This window comes from Squalius cephalus, assembly GCF_949319135.1.
Source record: "Squalius cephalus genome assembly, chromosome: 2".
NCBI classification, from domain to species: domain Eukaryota; kingdom Metazoa; phylum Chordata; class Actinopteri; order Cypriniformes; family Leuciscidae; genus Squalius; species Squalius cephalus.
The window spans coordinates 59,203,931-59,222,269 of NC_137123.1; the positions used below are offsets into that span (position 1 = coordinate 59,203,931).

At 38.5% G+C, this 18,339-nt stretch overlaps 1 protein-coding gene across 2 annotated transcripts in view; it reads left to right on the forward strand.

The window, feature by feature from the left end:
- The first annotated feature begins 295 nt into the window (after window positions 1-295).
- nrp2a (neuropilin 2a) overlaps window positions 296-18,339 on the forward strand; it is a 72,137-nt gene continuing 54,093 nt past the window's right edge. The window contains exons 1-2 of one of the 2 annotated variants that reach the window (XM_079856523.1): window positions 296-1,074; window positions 9,903-10,080. In XM_079856523.1, the coding sequence (XP_079712649.1) occupies window positions 1,002-1,074; window positions 9,903-10,080 (251 nt within the window). In that variant the 5' untranslated portion in view covers window positions 296-1,001. The remainder of the gene's footprint in view (window positions 1,075-9,902; window positions 10,081-18,339) is intronic. The other variant, XM_079856522.1, reaches the window with a different exon arrangement.

Sequence of the window (18,339 nt, forward strand, 5' to 3'; positions counted from 1 at the left end):
CTGCTGCTTCGGTCTGAAGAAAAAGAGAAGAAAAAAAAAATCATTTGAATCACTGAATCCTTCTGTATTTATTTAGCAACTACTATGTTAATAATAAAAATAATAATAATATAGGCTGATAAAATGGCACGCGGGACCTCTGAGGTAACTTGTACGATTACCAATTCTATGGATCCGTTCATTGAAACAAACTGATTCGCTGAAATGAACCGAACTTTTAGAGAGAGAGAGAGAGAGAGAGAGAGAGAGAGAGAGAGAGAGAGAGAGAGAGAGAGAGAGAGAGAGAGAGAGAGAGAGAGATGTTCTCTAATCAGTGACAGAGGGGAGGCGGGCCAAGAAAGCTCAGTGTAATGCGATAGCTGCGCCGCTCAGAAATGCTATTACACACATACTCACTCGCGCTCTCGAGCACATACATCCACACGCGCTGCTGCCACAGCTCTGCGCGAGCACACCAGTGCGCTTCAACACGCTTCTGTGCGCAACACCAATCCCACTCCTGTCTGCCAGTTTGGACAAAACTTGGTGCCTTCTGAGTGTGATCGAATGAGTTACGAGAGCAAGAAGATATCAGAACACTTAAGCTGTGTCCGGAGGGCAGCGTGTTTTAAGCAGACGATTAAGGGACAAATCCCTGCGGAAACCTCTATCAACCCATCGGAGACCAATAAGGCAATGGAGCGCCATAACGCACGCAAATCCGTGACTGCTTTATAACGGAATACAGCTGAAGACCTCTGATTTATTTTAAAACAGGCTGTTTTATGACAAGGCATGACTTTTTATCAATACATGACATAGATCATGTCATGCACAGTTTGAATTTGCTGTGCGCAATGGGCTCAACAGAACTGCATTTGAATAGGACATTCTGAGCATTAATAAAGACAAAAAGGCTTATTTTGTTTTCTTTTCTTAGTCTGAATTATCGACATTTGTTCCCTGAAGAAGATCACTAGTTGAACACAGGTCACTTCTTCAAGGCAGCACATTTTGGAAAGATGGATTTCTGGATATCTCACCAAGGGATTGCATTTATCTTTTGCTTTGTTCTGAAAGTCAGCGCAAAAGAAAGTAAGTTTGTCTTTTTCTTTTTTCTTTAACTTTCATAACGGTATCTGTGTGTCTGAATTCCCATCCTGTGAGGCTATCCGCAAATGGCAAACAGATTTCTCTCCTGGCGAAGCGAACGTGTGTTTCTGCTGTCCGGGCAAACCATGCTGAGAAAAGGAGAGCTTCTGGTTTTATTTAGTGAAGACTTAGAACAGCTTTATATCTAACAAAGGGCAAATGAATGGTACAGATCATTTGAGCCATGCAGACCTGCGTTCCCTCGCACTGTTTACTGATATCCTTAAAATAAACATTTTGCTGAGACATATTACCTATTTTTTTTCACAATATTCATGCCTAAAGATGAAACCGAGACGGACTTAGGAAGCTGGACAACTTAGACTTCCAGACCAAACTGGCCGGTAATTAGTTCATTTATAATCATAAAAAGTAAGTTTGACTAAAAAACTTAAAATAAAGGCTTTTAGAGCCTGATGTCACATGATAACTTTTTTTTTTTTTTTTAAGTTTCCCAAATAGCCTACATCATAATGCAGCTCTAAATATCGTAATGTCTTCAATAAGGAACCAAATAGAAAATGGGTATTTAGCCTATATTGCAACAACGAACGATATAAATACATTTTTTAACGGGGAAAAGCAGAAATCACAAAGTGAAATTTAGCCATGTTCACTGCAACCTATATATATATATATATATATATATATATATATATATATATATATATATATATATATATATATATATATATCACTACGTCGCGTTACGAGTTTAGCGTAAGTGATTTGGGGTATTCAACTGTTATGTGAAGTTTTTGTGCTTCTTTATATTGTAGCTATTATATAGTCTATAGGAGGGTAAGCTATAGTATGAAACTGAGCAAGTTTACGATATTCATGTTCCATGATAAGTAGCCTAGGCTACTTCAAAATATAGCCAGTGTTTTAAAAGGCAGTGCCAGTTTTGTCACTAAACTATTCAGTCCCGTTATCGTGGCAAATGCGAATATTCGCCATTGTAACGACGAGAAAACGACAAAACTATCTTTAAGGCACAAATATAATCACTATTACGAGCTAGTGTGTCTTGTTGATGGTTTTATTAGTACTAAAAATATATATTTTAGGTTTGCGCGAGAAGAACATCAGCAGATGAAATTTACTTGAATTAAAAAGGTCTTTGTATATTTGGCTCCTCACCGTTGAATAGTGAACAGTCGTTGAGGACGTTTTGAAACGGTCATTGTTGGTCTTCATAGGGCTTTCACTGGAAAACAGAGTCAAGGCGCGAGCGGACTTCAGCACGCGCGTACGAAACATGTAGCCTATCGCGCATTTGTTCATTACGATGTGTTTCGCCTATTTCTCCCGGAATAGCAAAACAATGTTTCATTAGAATTTGTTAAATAAGTAAAAGTGATAAGTCTGCAACAACACAATGCCGTCCAAGTTTTCTAGGGAGATGTCAACAATGCATCGTTAATTTTAACGTTAACTGCTACTAAAAGAGAAATTAAGCATTTGATTAGGCTAATTGGTCTTTTGACTCAAAACCTTATGAGATAGGCTACTGTCTGTGACAATATACATCTTAATGATGTTTTGTGTAAGTGGGCACTACCATGTACAACGACCTATTAAACTGTCATCTGTCCTAGTCATCTCAAAGAATATGCTGTATTTACAGTGCAAGTTTTAGGCCAACAGGTTTAAAAAAAAAATGATGAAGCAGCTTAATAAGTGAAAGGTCTTCAAATAAAGGAAAGTTGCAGCTGCAGATGAATGAACCCTATAGAGTCTTACTTTGAATATGGATGACATTGAGGCTTGACTTGGACTCTCCACCAATGTTGCATTATTGCTCTTAATAGCTTTACAAACTTTCACCCAAAAGCAGCCAACTTATGGCATTGCAAATGCTATTTCTACGAAGGAATAACCTCTTTAAAGTGGCTTACGCTTAAATGGAGCTCATAAATTGCAGTAGTGTGAAGAGCAGATGAATAGAGAAGGCGTTTTACAATGTTGTTTATTTTCTGTAATCACTTGAAACAATTTGATAATTATGTTCATATTTATTTGGGGGGAAATTCATGTAAACAGTTTTGATTCGTGAGCTTATTTCTTCTGCAGACAATGGCAATATTTCAAGGTCAGGGGTTAAAAAACCCATTTGGACCAATGCCTGAAACTGCACACATGCATCGGTCTCACAGATACATCTGAAACGCCCCCTCCCAGAGCAGCACCGACTGCAACAAGAGCAACACAATATGCTGAATTATGGACAACAAAGACACAAAATCTCTTGTTTGAGGTCCATGCCTTTAGGGGCCCCTCTCAGTTTCTGTCCTGGCCAAAAAATGACACGTTGACCCACATAGAATGATATCAGACAGTCCATATGTTAACAGTGTCTTAGCAATGGCTTGTTTTCTTTTATGATCAAAAGCACTATTTTCACTTGCCTCTCATTTGTACCTCCCAACCACACCTCTTATTTACATCTTGTTAAACACTGCCCTCAAATCTGGAACCTTTACTAAGAGTCCTTCCAGTGAGTTTACCTCATGTTTACCCTAGAAAAGTCTTGTTTAAAAGGGAGAAGTTTCAGGAGGATTGCATTGATGCATTTTGCAGTGTATTTGAAGTTTTAGGAGTTTAGCTGATGTTTTTAGAGGGAGGAAAGTGGCAGAGAGCATATTAAACTCTTTTGAGTGATGTTTTTTCATGCAATACTTGCTGCCATGATGCTAGGGTGTAATGGGTGTTTACCAAAAATATCCAAGCAAAAACATATAGCAGGCACTTAAGAAAAAGAGCCAGCCTCCAAGTCTCTATGATATTCTGGTACTTCTATGGGGTGTTTTTGCCAATTTGCTCACACTCCAGGCAAACATCCCAAGTCTGATGTCTTAGAAAAGTAATGCACAAGTTGCACAGTTTGAGGTATCGCCTGCGTATGTAGCGCAAACAGTGCAACATTTGTAGGGTTAAGGGTTTATTTAGATCAATTCTTAGCATTAGTGTTAGTGATATTCACCCTACTGTATGTTAGCAGCTTTCCTTTACCTCTAGGACAGCTTTTTATGTCCACTGTTTAGCTTGACACACCTGATTAAAGGATGAAAAGACACATATAAATACTTCATGTGAACAAACAAAGCACTTAGTTCTCCTCAGCGTTCCTGCAAATAGACTGAAAGATGCATGCACGTATCTACTCACACGTACACACATCGTCTTTTCATCTGCAACACCCAAAGTGGTTGTGTATGCTGTTTCATCCTATTTTTCTGGTGTTCATGAATAGAAGAGGTACTAATCTATGCAGAAGCTAGCAGTCTCAGCTCGGAAAAGAAGGTCAAAAATTTGCATTTGGGGCCAGGAAACCACGACCGGATCAATCCCTGCAGAGGCAGTGGGTGCTGAGAAATCCCTGGATTGCTTGAATTGAGGAGGAATTAAAAATATAGCATAAATAATTGAAATGGCCCCTCCTAGTTAGTGTCATTTTGAGCTTTTAGTGGAGCATGCATGTGGGTGTAAGAGGGAAGACAGAGAACGTGACACATTGATGTTTGTAAATTAGGACACCGCAGAAGTTTTGGTGAACAGTAACTGTAAAATTCATGATGCATGATCAGATGTTCACCGGGAATTGGTGACTGGAGTGTATTATAAAATCTGCACAATCTGAGTCTTTGTAAAATGCATGTACTCATGTGACTGCATTGGAATTCCATGATAATTTAGCAATTGTTGTTCTTTGTTTCTGCAATTATTTATTGAATATTGATGTATTTTACACTATTTATTTCTGGGCTAATTGTTGGTCTTGTGGTTTACAGTGCTGTTTATAAAGTTCTGTAGATCTTCTAAAGAATATAGAAGGTTTAAAGTGATGTAGAGGATGTGGAATCTGTTCCAAAAAGTGAAGTCAGGAAGTTTCAGCAATGAAAATGAAAAAGGGAATGTTCTTTAAAGGGATTCTCTCAAAAATGAAAATTCTGTCATCATTTACTCACCTTCATGTTTTTACAAGCCTATATGAAAAAAGTAGACCATAAAAGTACAATGAAAAAGGCCAATAAGACTTTAAGTCTGTTAGATTTCATGTCATTTGAAGCTATATGAAAGCTGTGTGTGAAGAATAGAATGAAATTGGTAGCAATGAAACTTGTAAGAAAGAGAACGAGAAAGAGTGCAAGTGAGCAAGGGAAAGAGAGAGCTTTGGTAAGGATGAATGGATCGGTGCTGATTTCCTCACCGCGGGTGACAGCACTTTTTAATTAAGGTGCGAATGGAAGGATGGAAAGAGAAACGGAGAGAAAAAGAGCGAGAGAGCAAGATGGAGATATATGGCCTCTCTACATGGATGCAACTTATCGCAGCGGTGACAGCTCAGCACAGCGATGATTTCATTAATAGAAATTAATACCAGCAGAGATGAACAAAAAAACATCTGGGCACACACACACACACACACACACACACACACACATAGCGATTTGTATTTAGGGAGCTGTTCATTTAGGTCCTTTTTTGTTTTTCTGCATTTTGACTCTTTTAAATGCATCAACTAGAACATATCAATTATTATTATCTTTGTCATTCAAAACATGTTGGTCTTTCAGACTGAAAATGAGTCATTATTTACTATTAATCCTTTCCTCTAGTGATCCATAACTGGATCACCGAGTCAGTGAATTGAACCTGAGAACTGAATCAGTTAGATCTGTGAGCAAAATATTCAGACCGGTGTTGTAAACTGGATTAACTGAAAAGATATGACTCAAAAGAAGGATTTGTTCACAAATCGGACATGGCTACGCCTCTCTCGGATTGATTAAGTTTGAACTTTGTGAGAGAAGTGGCGATGTGCATTATGAACAAATCATTCAGTCAGATGTCAGATCTTTTGAATGAATCGGTTAATTCAGGTCTGAAATCTTTACAAAGACTCACTAAGCCAGTGATCCAGTCACAGCTTACTGTTAATGACTTTTTTTCAGTGTGTTCCTCACAAAAAAAAGATGTTGTACAAGTCATATGGATCATGTTTATGGTTTTTGGGATGAACAAACCATTTAAAATGTTTAATATTCTTTGTTCATTCCAGAAACCAGGTCTGAAATCTCTTCTCGGGGCTGTCTATAGCCCCTCTCCCCTTCTGTCTCCCTACATGAAAGGACAGATCTGTCTAAAAAAGTGCAGAGCACGCAAAATCCCCCCTCATGGATTTATCCTCAAGACCCTCTTCCCTGAAAACACACAATAGAGCGATAGACACAGCCAGAGAATACATGCAGACTGAATGAAAATGCTAGAATGATTGCTATCTGTCTGTCCTTTTGTGTTCCTGTAATATATTGGGTAATAATACCGAGATGAGGTGAGGAATTCATAGGAGGAGGGCTGGAAGGGAATTGTCAAGTCATCTTCATAAAAAAAAAGGAAAGAAGAAAAAAAGAAAATGAATTCTATTGTTAGAACCATTTTTCTCCTATTGTGACATTATTTTCATGATCACTGTAACAACAAACACCCAATACTCATTAATCTAATGAAAAAAAAATAAAAAAATGAACAATAATGTTATTTTAATGGTAAAGTATTTAACATCATATTAACATTTATTTTACATTTCTTTTATAAACTGCCTTTGCTGATTTAAATGATTTCAACCATTACTGTAATGGTTTTCAAAATCAGCTTAATTTTGTGTATGCTATAGATGGATGGATGGATGGATGGATGGATGGATGGATGGATGGATGGATGGATGGATGGATAGATAGATAGTGTTGTGGAATTGTTGATGTTTCTAACATCTAACCTTATTTAACATCTAACATTTGAACTGGATGTACTGTGCGAAACCAATGGAAAACTTATGATTTTGAGTGTGTGCGTGTATAAATAACATAGTTTGGGAAATGAAACTAGAAAGTCTGTTAGAATCTTGTGATTAGGGAAGTTTAGGGAAACAAGTAAGTTAGAGTAAGAGACTCGGCCAGTTGTTGACGGAAGACGCAGAGAGCTAGAGTATAAAGGTTATTAAGTGTTGATTGGAAGACGCCAGATTTATTTATTAAGTGTCGATTTGCAGATGCTAGATAGTCAGGTTTAGGGAAAAATCCACTATGATAGAACGATAGAATGATAGAATGATAGAACGATAGATAGAACGATAGATAGAACGATAGAACGATAGAACGATAGATAGATAGATAGATAGATAGATAGATAGATAGATAGATAGATAGATAGATAGATAGATAGATAGATAGATAGATAGATAGAGATTTTTTCATGAGTATCTCAGTGTGTGTGTGCTTGGCTAGCTTTTCCCCTTCAGATGATATAGTTGAAAGGGTTAGAAGGATTCGGTTGTTGCCTTAAATGCCACCTCATTTTAAGTGTACCTTTTAAAGAGACATAATAGCAGTGGAAATGTCAACACTTGAAAGAAGCCCCAACCATCCTTACAGCTTTTATTCAGTCTCTTATGACTGGCACATCAGCAGGTATGGGAGTCTTGGCTTCAGGCGATAGTCAACTCCTTGTCTCAAGATTTTCCACCACACCAATGCATAGCGCTGAAGATCTTAAACGTGGTTCTAGGATGCCCTGCAGCTCGCTTTTGATGGGCAATTTCACAAGTTTTATGAAAATCTTAGATACTGAGAGTTCTGGAGTTGTGCATTTGGGGGTTATGAGTCTCTTTGTGTCTAATTTTTACTGAGTCTTATTTGAATTTTGATTCTCTCTTCATCTCTATTCCTGTGTTGCTTTAATATCAGAGACTCGAGCAATGTTAGAAATTCTAGATTCTGTATAGACTCGTTCTGTATAGATTTGGTATAGATTCTACTATGCACTAGCTTTTACCTTTCTTTTAAGCTTTTAGCTTTCACCAGCTCGTTGTGGGGTAAGGATGAAGTAGTCATGAAGTTTGTTCAGTCAGAGAGAAGGAAGAGTTTTCCTAACGCTAGCTAGACAGTCGAGTTTATCTATGTATTTGCAGAAGCCAACATCAGACCCAGAACTGTCAATCAAACCACCCTCTTCCTCTCTGAACCTGCACTATTCCCACTTTCCCTTTCCGATGTGTGCTGCGATGTATCCTTCTAAACATAAGTGTGTTAGTGAGTTCCACTCACCTTTTGTGGAGGTGTACGTATATTTTTTTGTCATACAGAAAATATAATCTTCAGGCTTGTCTTCTCATGTGATTGATGGTAATAATCATGTGCAACCATGTTCTCAATGTCATTCACTTTATGCAGTACCTTTTAACTCTGTAATGAATATGTTTCTATTATATGAAAAATAAAATATGCTCAGTTCAAGCTCAGCTTAGATAGATAGATAGATAGATAGATAGATAGATAGATAGATAGATAGATAGATAGATAGATAGATAGATAGATAGATAGATAGATAGATAGATATGGGTGCATGTGTGTAGACCATCTGTTTTTAAAATGTTGATATTATCAAACTGATTCCTGTAATTTGGAATGATTTAAGCATGTTCTTAAGCTGCTGTATTCTCAACATTCAGGAACTGGCTTTTGTAGGTTAAAGAGTTTTTACTGAAGACTAACAGGATATAAAGTGAAGTGCATGAGGACACACATGAATAACCTATGAATTGATCACCAATTTTAAACAACATTTAAAAAAAGTTAAATGTTTTTTAATTTTAGAGGAGAATATTACACAGAGACATGACAAGTAAGGCATCATCAGTTCAATCTTAAAGTGTGAACTAATTTAAAATGAATATAATTGGTACAGTATGTTCTGATAAAAGCAAACTAATTTATTTACAAATTGTCAAATATTCAATGAAGGTTACGTGCAAATGTGCTGCTTAGTAGGAATGACCTGTCTGCTAATTCCTCAGTTGTCGTTTGGCTGGTATATGCTTAAAAACCCCTCATCACACCGTTGTCATGGTGAAAGACCAGAAAGTATTTCTGTCTCCTAATCTTAGCTCCATTTAGAATAATAATGACCAGAATGATATCCGCTATGTGTGAGGGCGGCAAAAAAAAGGGACTGTTGCGCATGACAGAATGAACACTAGCATGTGGAAGGAGTGTTCGGTGAAGATAGCAGGGAAAGCACATTGGGTGGGGTGATAGAAGAAGGCTTTGTTATGCTGGATCCTATTGCAGCTTTGGGGATGACCCTTGAACCTCCAGAGAAGAGCCCTGCATGTCACTTCCTGTCTTAGAGTTGGCTATGGTAGACTATTATATTTTGTAGAGAGCATCATAAATATATTGAATGCTTCTATTAGCATTGTGGAGAAAGGTTGACAGAAAGTAAGGTAATTGGAATAAGGTAAATGTTACGAATTGTCAAATTAAAACTTTTATTATTGTAGATATACAGTATCCACACAGCAGTACCATTAGGGAGATATTATTTTAGCTTTAAGTCAGCATTCCCAAACAGTTTTACTTCTATAATGTAATGTAGCCTATTTTCAAGAGACCTTGGTGACATCATCTAACATGCATTAGTTTGTTGCATAGGAACTTATATTAATGAAGGAAATATGTTTAAGTTTAACTTCATATAGCAGTGTTTTTGTCTCTTGTGTGTTTTGACAACTTAAGTAGTCCTCTTAGCCATGCAGTGCTCCCTCAGGGATATGGTAGCGCTTGTGATTTATGTATTTAATTTGCCTTGCGTTCACGCCACTCTGCTTGGCCAAATTAGCGTTAAGTATATGTGGCTAATGACTAACTTATCTGAAACACTACCTCACCTCACTTTCTTTCTGTGTGTCTCTTTCCCATTTGTCTTAGCTGAGACATGTGGAGGCCACCTGGATGCCAGCGATGCCGGTTACATCACTTCTCCAGGATACCCTCTAGAATACCCGCCCCATCAGAGCTGCCAGTGGGTGATCAGCGCACCCGAATCCTCACAACGCATCGTGCTCAACTTCAACCCCCACTTTGAGCTGGAACGACTGGATTGCAGGTGAGAAGAATGTGTGGGATAAAGGAAATTAGATTGAAAAAAGGGGGAAATTAAGAAGTAGTCCAACAGAATGACGAACGATAAGGATGTGTGTGCAATTAATTTACCTCCGATGGAGCATTTGCAAACCCTGTCCTGTGTGCTGAATGGTTGATGAGGTGAAAGTGGAAGATAAGGGAAAAGAGGGTGTGAAAGAGGTAGATGTGGAATATACTTAATTTATCGGATGAGAGAGAAAGATGTGAGTCAGGGGGAAGGGGAAGGGAGAATGTGGAAAACAGAGATATGTGGTATGAAGACTTTAAGAGAAAAAGGCGACTTGAAGAGCAGGAGTGCAAGGTGGAACTTAGTGAAAAGAGGAATGACGTTAAGAGAGATATAATAGGGTTTAGAGCGAGCCTAAAGGGCTTATGCAGGGATGCAGTGCAGCTGTCACTGGGAAAGGGGGTCGTCTAGAATGCTTTTTGTGGAACTGTTTCCCCTCAACTGTAAAATTAATTATGTTCATCCGCAGGCTCTCACTTCTCACATTATGACCAGTAAATCAGTTCTACCAATGTCCGTTTCTTTTACCCTTAGGTATCCTAAAACAGGGGTCAATCCTGGTTTTGGAAGGCCATTATCCTGCAGCGTTTAGGTCCAGTTCTAATTAAACACATCCAAACCAGTTAATCAAGGTGTTCAGGGTTGCTAGAAACATTTAGGAGAATGTGTTGGGGCAGGTTGGAGCTAAACTCAACAGGACATTGGCACTCCAAGAGCAGGTTTAGACACCCTTTTCCTACAAGCTGTTTGTTTAATCCATTTCTAACGTTTTACTGTTGTACAGATGGCAAGATATATTCTGTTCATCAACAAATTCACAAAGTGAATTCAGGTTCTGAATTTTTAATGGGGTGTAGAACTGTAAATGGCCAATCACACTGGCAATAAGAATAGTGACAGCTAGCAATGAAACAAAGTTGAGTAGATTGCCATGTGGCAATCTATTCCCCAAAGTCATGACAAATCTGGACAAGGTGTACATCGTTAAAGGGATAGTTCACCTGAAAATGAAAATGCTGTCATCATTTACTCACCATTATGCTGTTCCAAACCTGTTTGACTTTCTTTCTTCTGGGAAATTGAAAGGGAGATTCTTACCCTCAGTTTTGAATCAATATGAGACTGAGAAAACAATGACAGAATTTTAATTTTTGGGTGAACTATTCCATTAAGTCTCTCTAATAGACTAGTGACAAATGGTCTTGCACTTTGGATACATTAGTCTAAATTACTGTCTGTGAATTTATTGTCTGAAATAACTATCTGTCTTCTTCAGGGCTGCATTGTCCCTGCTGGTGTGAAATGAATGTTGTTTTTAAGCACTTTCCTTTATGAGTGGTTTAAACCCACTGTGGCTTCCCCATGGGCCGCCAATTTGTATAGCAGCAGTGGGGGAGGGCGTATCTCAGTTACATCTGTAGGATTCCCCTAAAAAACAACCAGCTGTGAAGAGACAGGCACCATTTTAAATTAGGCCATGTGCCAAGTCCTCATTTATGTTTATGTAAGCAAGCAAGAAATTCACTGCTTTATGCTTTGTGGCACATTTGGAGATGTATCCAAACAGTCAAGAGACATTGGGAGAAGGGGGAATAGATAGAGAGAAAAGGACAGACACCAAAAATACACACCTCAGTGGTTGATCTGTTCTGCTGATACAGCTCAGGCTAATGCCCCCTTCACTCCCCAAATAAACATTCTGGTTTTGCTGTGTACAAATGTTCAATCTCTTTTCCTGCTTGGGTGGCTTCATCAGGTTGGACAGCTCCACTCTGGCTGTATTTGTTGTTCAGATTAGGCTTCCTAAATTAGAAAGAGTATACAGAGGTTTCAGAGAAGGAATACCTTGAAATACATCCCTGGTTGGACTCCAGAACAGGTAAAAGTGCCAAGAAATGTAAAGGTGGTTGCCCATAATTCTGTGAATGAGTTAGTATTGATAATCTCTTGCATGATCTACAGTAAAACAAGAGTGTTCAGTCCTGCTCTTGGATTGCCACTTTCCTGCAAAGTTTAGCTCCTAGTGATCTTGAAGGCCTTGATTGGTTGGCTCAGATGGTTTAATTAGGGTTGTAGCTATACTCTGCTGGACGATGGCCATACAATAGCAGAATTGGACACCCCTGCAGTAAAACATCCAGCTCATTTAGCCATTTCAGAGTTGCCGATTGGAGGCAACATGAGTAACAGAGACTGTTGACTAAGACAACCAACAGTTACCAACCTTCAGTGTGGATGCTTCAGATCTTAGTATTCTGGTGTAAAGATAATGTGCAAATGTCCATAGGCATATCTTGTTTACTTGCAAGTGTCTGAAAAAAAACTCTTGAACAGATTTCACTGATTCAATGCCAATAACATCCCAAATCAAGCAAGTAGTTCCTTGGAAGTCTCATTTCCTTACAAACTGATATAAACCTGCCCACCCTGGATATTGAGTAAAACCAGCACATCAGATTAAAGTTTGACGTTTTGGGAAAGCTCTTGCCTTTTTGTGTGTGCAGTGTGCATCATACACTATCAGAAATGATGTTTAAAAATTGTATTAGGTGCACTACTGCTTGTCACTGGGGTAGTACCCTTAAAAGGGCTAAATTGTACCTCATCTACCCCTAAAAGGTGCATATGGTCTTAGAATAGTGTAATATGTATCCTTTAGGTACTACTATGAACCTTTATGGGGTAAATAAATGTCCTTTTGAGGGTATTGTCCCAGTGACAAACTAGTGTACTCCTAATGGTACAATGTTTGCACATTTGTTCTGAGAGTGTAAAGTCCGTCTAAGGTTGATAGATATTAGCAGGGAATGTTTTTATTTGCTGTCAGTTCAGTAGTGGGCTGAAATTGAGCTTTTGTAGCTGTGGTTTGAGAGATTACGGTAGCACAAAATACACACTGTCCATGTACCACGCTCATTCTTAAACCTCATTACTCTGTTCCACTGAAAGAGTGCAAGGAAAGTGGCAAGAAATGAGTGATGGAAAATCTGAAGAGGTGTCAGATGCTTTACGGTACTGTGCTTCGCGAAACAGGTCTCTTTCTAATGGTCCACTTCTAGTGTCCATCTCCTCCATCTGTATTTTGCTATATATACAATGAGTCATCGTCAGCACATTTAGACGATGTATGATTGAAAGGCCTGGCTCCGTCTTTTAGATGGCAAACACTCACACACACATTTAAATTCACCTTGTGCTCATGAGTGCTGGCTCGGAGTCTCCGTTGCTCGGAGGAGCTGCCTCGGTTTAGCTTAGCTTGCAAAATTTACTCTAGACAAGGTCAAAGCAGCTTCTTGTGCCCTAAACCATACTAACTAATGTGCTTCTAAAAAGCATCTTGTGGCTCACATGATGTAGTTAGGATAGGTGTGGTATTGACGACATTTTTCAAGGGGTACTTCAACAGGCAATTTTTATTGCAGTAGCAAAGCCAGATGGCTTTTACCTGGAGGGCTATGAGCAGAATGATCTGAGATAGATGCAATAAAAATGGCAAATGGAATATCTGGCCATATCTTTAATGTGATACTCTTCTCCTTTGAAATGAAAGAAAAAGTGTGGTGAGGTCAGAGGAGATGATTTCCTCTTTTTCTGTCAGTCCGTCAGTCCGTCCGTCCATCCATCCATCCATCCATCCATCCATCCATCCATCCATCCATCCATCCATCCATCCATCCATCCATCCATCCATCCATCCATCCATCTATCTATCTATCTATCTATCTGTCTATTCTTCTGTTAGTCCAGTCCACCCATTTGTCTCATTATCATTCTCCGAATAGATCTCCATTATATTTTCTCACCCTAACACATTAATATGCAAACAGCAGGTTCCTTCTGAATGCTAAACACTGAGTTCATGTAATGCATGCAGAGGGTAAAGTAAATTGTTGTAGAAGGATTTAAATGCTGTACTGCAGTGGAAGAGCTTAAATCGAAACCAGATCGGATTCAGAATCACCTCTCAGACATAAAATATTGACAAAGAGACAGTATTTGGGCTGAGGAGGGAATCTAGAAGAATTACTGGTAAGAGTGAGGCAGATGTGAGCGATGAAGTCTGCATCACTCAAGGGAGTCTACGCTTCACTCTAGTGATGAAAGTTCTCGCGTTTACTATGCAGCGATATTTGCAGATGTTGAGGTGCTAAGCTATTGAGCAGCATCAGCGTTTCTAAATTGCGAGCATGATATCACCCTATTTCCACTTTTCCTTAGGGATAAAGGATCAATGCATGTCCTTTGCCCTTAATGAAGAATCAATGGACCCAGCACGTTCAAAAGAGTGAGGTCATGGTCAAGAAGGTCAAAAATCATCAAACCAAAGGTCACACAGGTCATATGCACAAAACGAGTGTCATATAAATAAAAACACCACAGTTACAATGAACAGTATAATAATGGCTATTCTTAAATCAATAATTTATCAACAAACATTATGAATTGTTTCCAGCTCCTACAATCTGATATACCTAATGTCATGTATGCTACATAAACCTGTGATTGCATATCAGTTCATTTCATACCACAGCTTACTTGGATATGCAACTATGTGTTTGTCAGCATTACTGGCAATTGGCATACATTATTCCTTTGTCCAATAACTGGCTACAGTTAATACATTTTCTGGATGTCAATAGTCTTTAAATATCGATGCATTACAGTTAGTAAAGGCTTGTCTTAGAGCTTGATGATGATTTCATATGCTTGATAACTATTAAAATAGGTCAATAATGTTTTTTTAGGACACAGCAATTCCAGTGATGTTTTTAGGGCATTGGAAATATATCAGCAACCCTGGAGTGTATCAAGATATTGATAGCTCAAAAAATGCAATCAATCTGGAGCAGTATAAAGTGACACATTTGGGAATTCAAAGATTTAAAAAAAAGTATCTTTTTGCCCAGAGAAGCCAATTTTCCCCAGAAAAAGTTGAATATCGTTAATGGAAGAAAGGACCTAATGCATTCTGATAAGGCCTAAGGCTTTCAATGGCAACATAATGGGAATTGGGAGACTGCACATTTTGACGGGAACATACTGAAACCCGGAACGTCAGAAAATTCTCTTTTCTAAAGGTGTGAGTTTTGAGGGGAAAAAACACACGCACAAATGTTGCTTGATAGCCAGTTTTAGTGTTGTTTATGAAAGCCTCAGGCTCCTGAGGTCTATCCCAGTCATCTGTAAATGTCAGCGCTGTATCGGACAGCCATGCTATTTGTTTCCCGACCGGATTGAAGATGGCAACCCTCCCTCCCCCTTGGGAACCTTCCCCGGCATCTATTTAATATTTCACAGGCACTTATAACTTATTAGGCAGCCCCCCCGGGGGCCAAGCGTGCAGCTTTCCATGCAGACTCTCAGCATTATTTAATTTCAATTTTAGTGTCTTGGCCAGTTGACGAGCCATCCTGGAGCACGTCCTGTGGCTGCTGGCTTAAAAGCATGGCAGAATTCAAATGAGTGGCCATTGTGTTTTTTTTTATATTGAAAAGCCAATGTGATTTTGTGTCAGACTGAATTATATTCTGAAAGCCACTGAGCTGAGTTCGAGAAAGAGAGAGCTACTGGGCGTCTTCTTAATAAAGATATGCCAAGCAGCCTATCATAATAGCTGATAGCATCTATCTATCTATCTATCTATCTATCTATCTATCTATCTATCTATCTATCTATCTATCTATCTATCTATCTATCTATCTATCTATCTATCTATCTATCTATCTATCTATCTATCTATCTATCTATCTATCTATCTATCTATCTATCTATCTATCTATCTATCTATCTATCTATCTATCTATCTATCTATCTATCTATCTATCTATCTATCTATCTATCTATCTATCTATCTATCTATCTGTGTATCTGTCTGACTGTCTGTCTGTCTGTCTGTCCGTTCATCCACCTATCTGTCTGTCTGTGTATATTTATGGTGCTAGAAGGTGCATAGAAGGACATGCTATCATAGTAGTGTCCATTATACATAATATTACTCACATTTTTTTTTTGTGCAATGGACGCCTGAGCCAAATATAAGATTTGACAGTGACTTTTTCCAAGCCGGAGGGTCTTATGATTTAAGGAACACACGCTGGAGTGTTGTTTATTGTGTAGGTAGTCGGTTTCAGGCGGTTCAGAGATTAATGGGGTCTAGGCTTATGTTACGCCCAGTGTCACCAGGGCACATCTCTCTTATTTTAATTTGATCACTGGTGGGATACAAACACGCTGTAGTACTGTATATGCACAAGACAAACAAGGATAGTAGCATCCGTACCTCTGTGTATCTGTCCGTCTGTGTATTTCTCCAGACAAACTGCTCTTTAGGGCAGCTAGTGACACCCCAGGGGACTGTGCAGGCCTGGAAAAAATGCTTGAAAAACACCGTAGGTGTGAAAAGCAATTAGCAGTGAAGAGGCTGGAGGGGAGAGGAGACAGAAAGTGAGATTGGAGAGGAAGACATGTCTGAACATGAGACAGGGACACAGGGCCTTTGCCCTCCTCATGTCAAGCCTCTCTTCCATGCACACACTTACAGACATACCACTGTCTAGGGAGTTTTCATTGCCTCCTGTTGCACCTGAATAACCATTGAATCGTGCATAATTAGCATGCATAATCACAGCTCTATTGCACTGCGGTAAACAATTTGAGCTGTACGCCTATAAAACAACGTTATATTGCTGTGATAATGAGAAAAGGCTTCTTACATTCAGCCACAATTGCTGTAAAATTGATATATACACTTGATTTGAGGCATTATTTTTTGCAAGGTAAATAAGTGATCCAGGCACTTTTGTTGATCAATGGGCATCCTGGTTTGTTTCCACTCTCAAGCGTGTCTCGAAATGCACCGGAGCCAAGTGGAGGCGTCTAGAGATGGTCAATATCCACATTTGACACACTCACTTGTCACTGCTAATCCAGGAACCAAGAGCCCCTACAAAATCAATTACAACCTAATTACCTTTGCACACAGTTTACAAGCCTTCACCCCAGCTTTTCTAGTGTTTGAGGCGAGATGGACACAGAAAGAGAGTGAGTGAGAGTTTGTGTGTGTGTGTGTGTGTGTGTGTGGCTTTCCTCACTATAGCTGTACTTTAGAAAGCTTGTTCCCAAAAGTCGTCCGGGGAGAGGCTGGGTGATATATATACAAAACATTCTCAAACACACGAGATGATTTTGATTTTACTGATTTTGAGCCGAGATGATTTTGTTTTACTGATTTTGAGCCATTAAGTTTCCTAAAGTTGGCGTCATTAGTCTATTTTTTCCCTTTTCCTGATAATCTATGATTGAAGCTTTAGAAGCAAAAGTTCAATTTATTCATGTGAATCACTTCAGTTCAGGTTCAATTAAAACTCTGCCATCCCTTAAAAATTCTAGGTCTACACTTTAATAAATTTAAATAATTCATTAAAATATATGTTGCTTTATATTGCTGTTTATATTTTTCTATATATTGTTATATTGATGCATATAGAAAATTATTAAATAATCTTCCTTGTGTTAATTTAGTGAAAAACAGTGTGGAAACACACACACATGTATGATACTATTATCAAAAGGTTGAAAAATATTGAGAGACTGTATCATGTTTTACTTATTTCACCTATCTAGGGTGTTCTCAAAGTAAGAAATGACTCTTAAATGAAGTAAATAATGCGTTTTTCCATAAAAATTTGAATAATATTATCAAAAGCATGAAAAAAATAGATTTCATCTAGTCAATGGGTGTTCTCAAGGTTAAAAATGATTTGTAAATGTAAATTGTCTCACTCTCACACACTCAGAAAATTGTTACTGTAAAGTTTTTTTTCCCCTTAAAAATGTTTATTTGAAGTGTTAAGGTAAGATTAGGGTTAGTTGATCGTACTTCTAATTAGATTTATGATTTATATGTCCTTATCTATGTGTGTGATGTTGAACAAAAGACTTTTTGACAATTTGATTGTGATATTTTGTTCAGACAGTGTTTATAACATGTATATATTATAAAACTCTTGTGCATCTCTTATGCATTCAGATGCTGTACATAGATATGTACGCGTTCTAGTGAATGTATATGTTGTTTAGACATCTTAGGTCTAAATATACTTTGCTGTACCTGAAGTCACCAAGTGTGCGGCCGGCCAGGGGGGTCCAGAGAAATGAAGAGTCAGAGACACCTGCCTCTCTATGTCATTCTGAGGGGCCCGGGGCCGTGTCAGG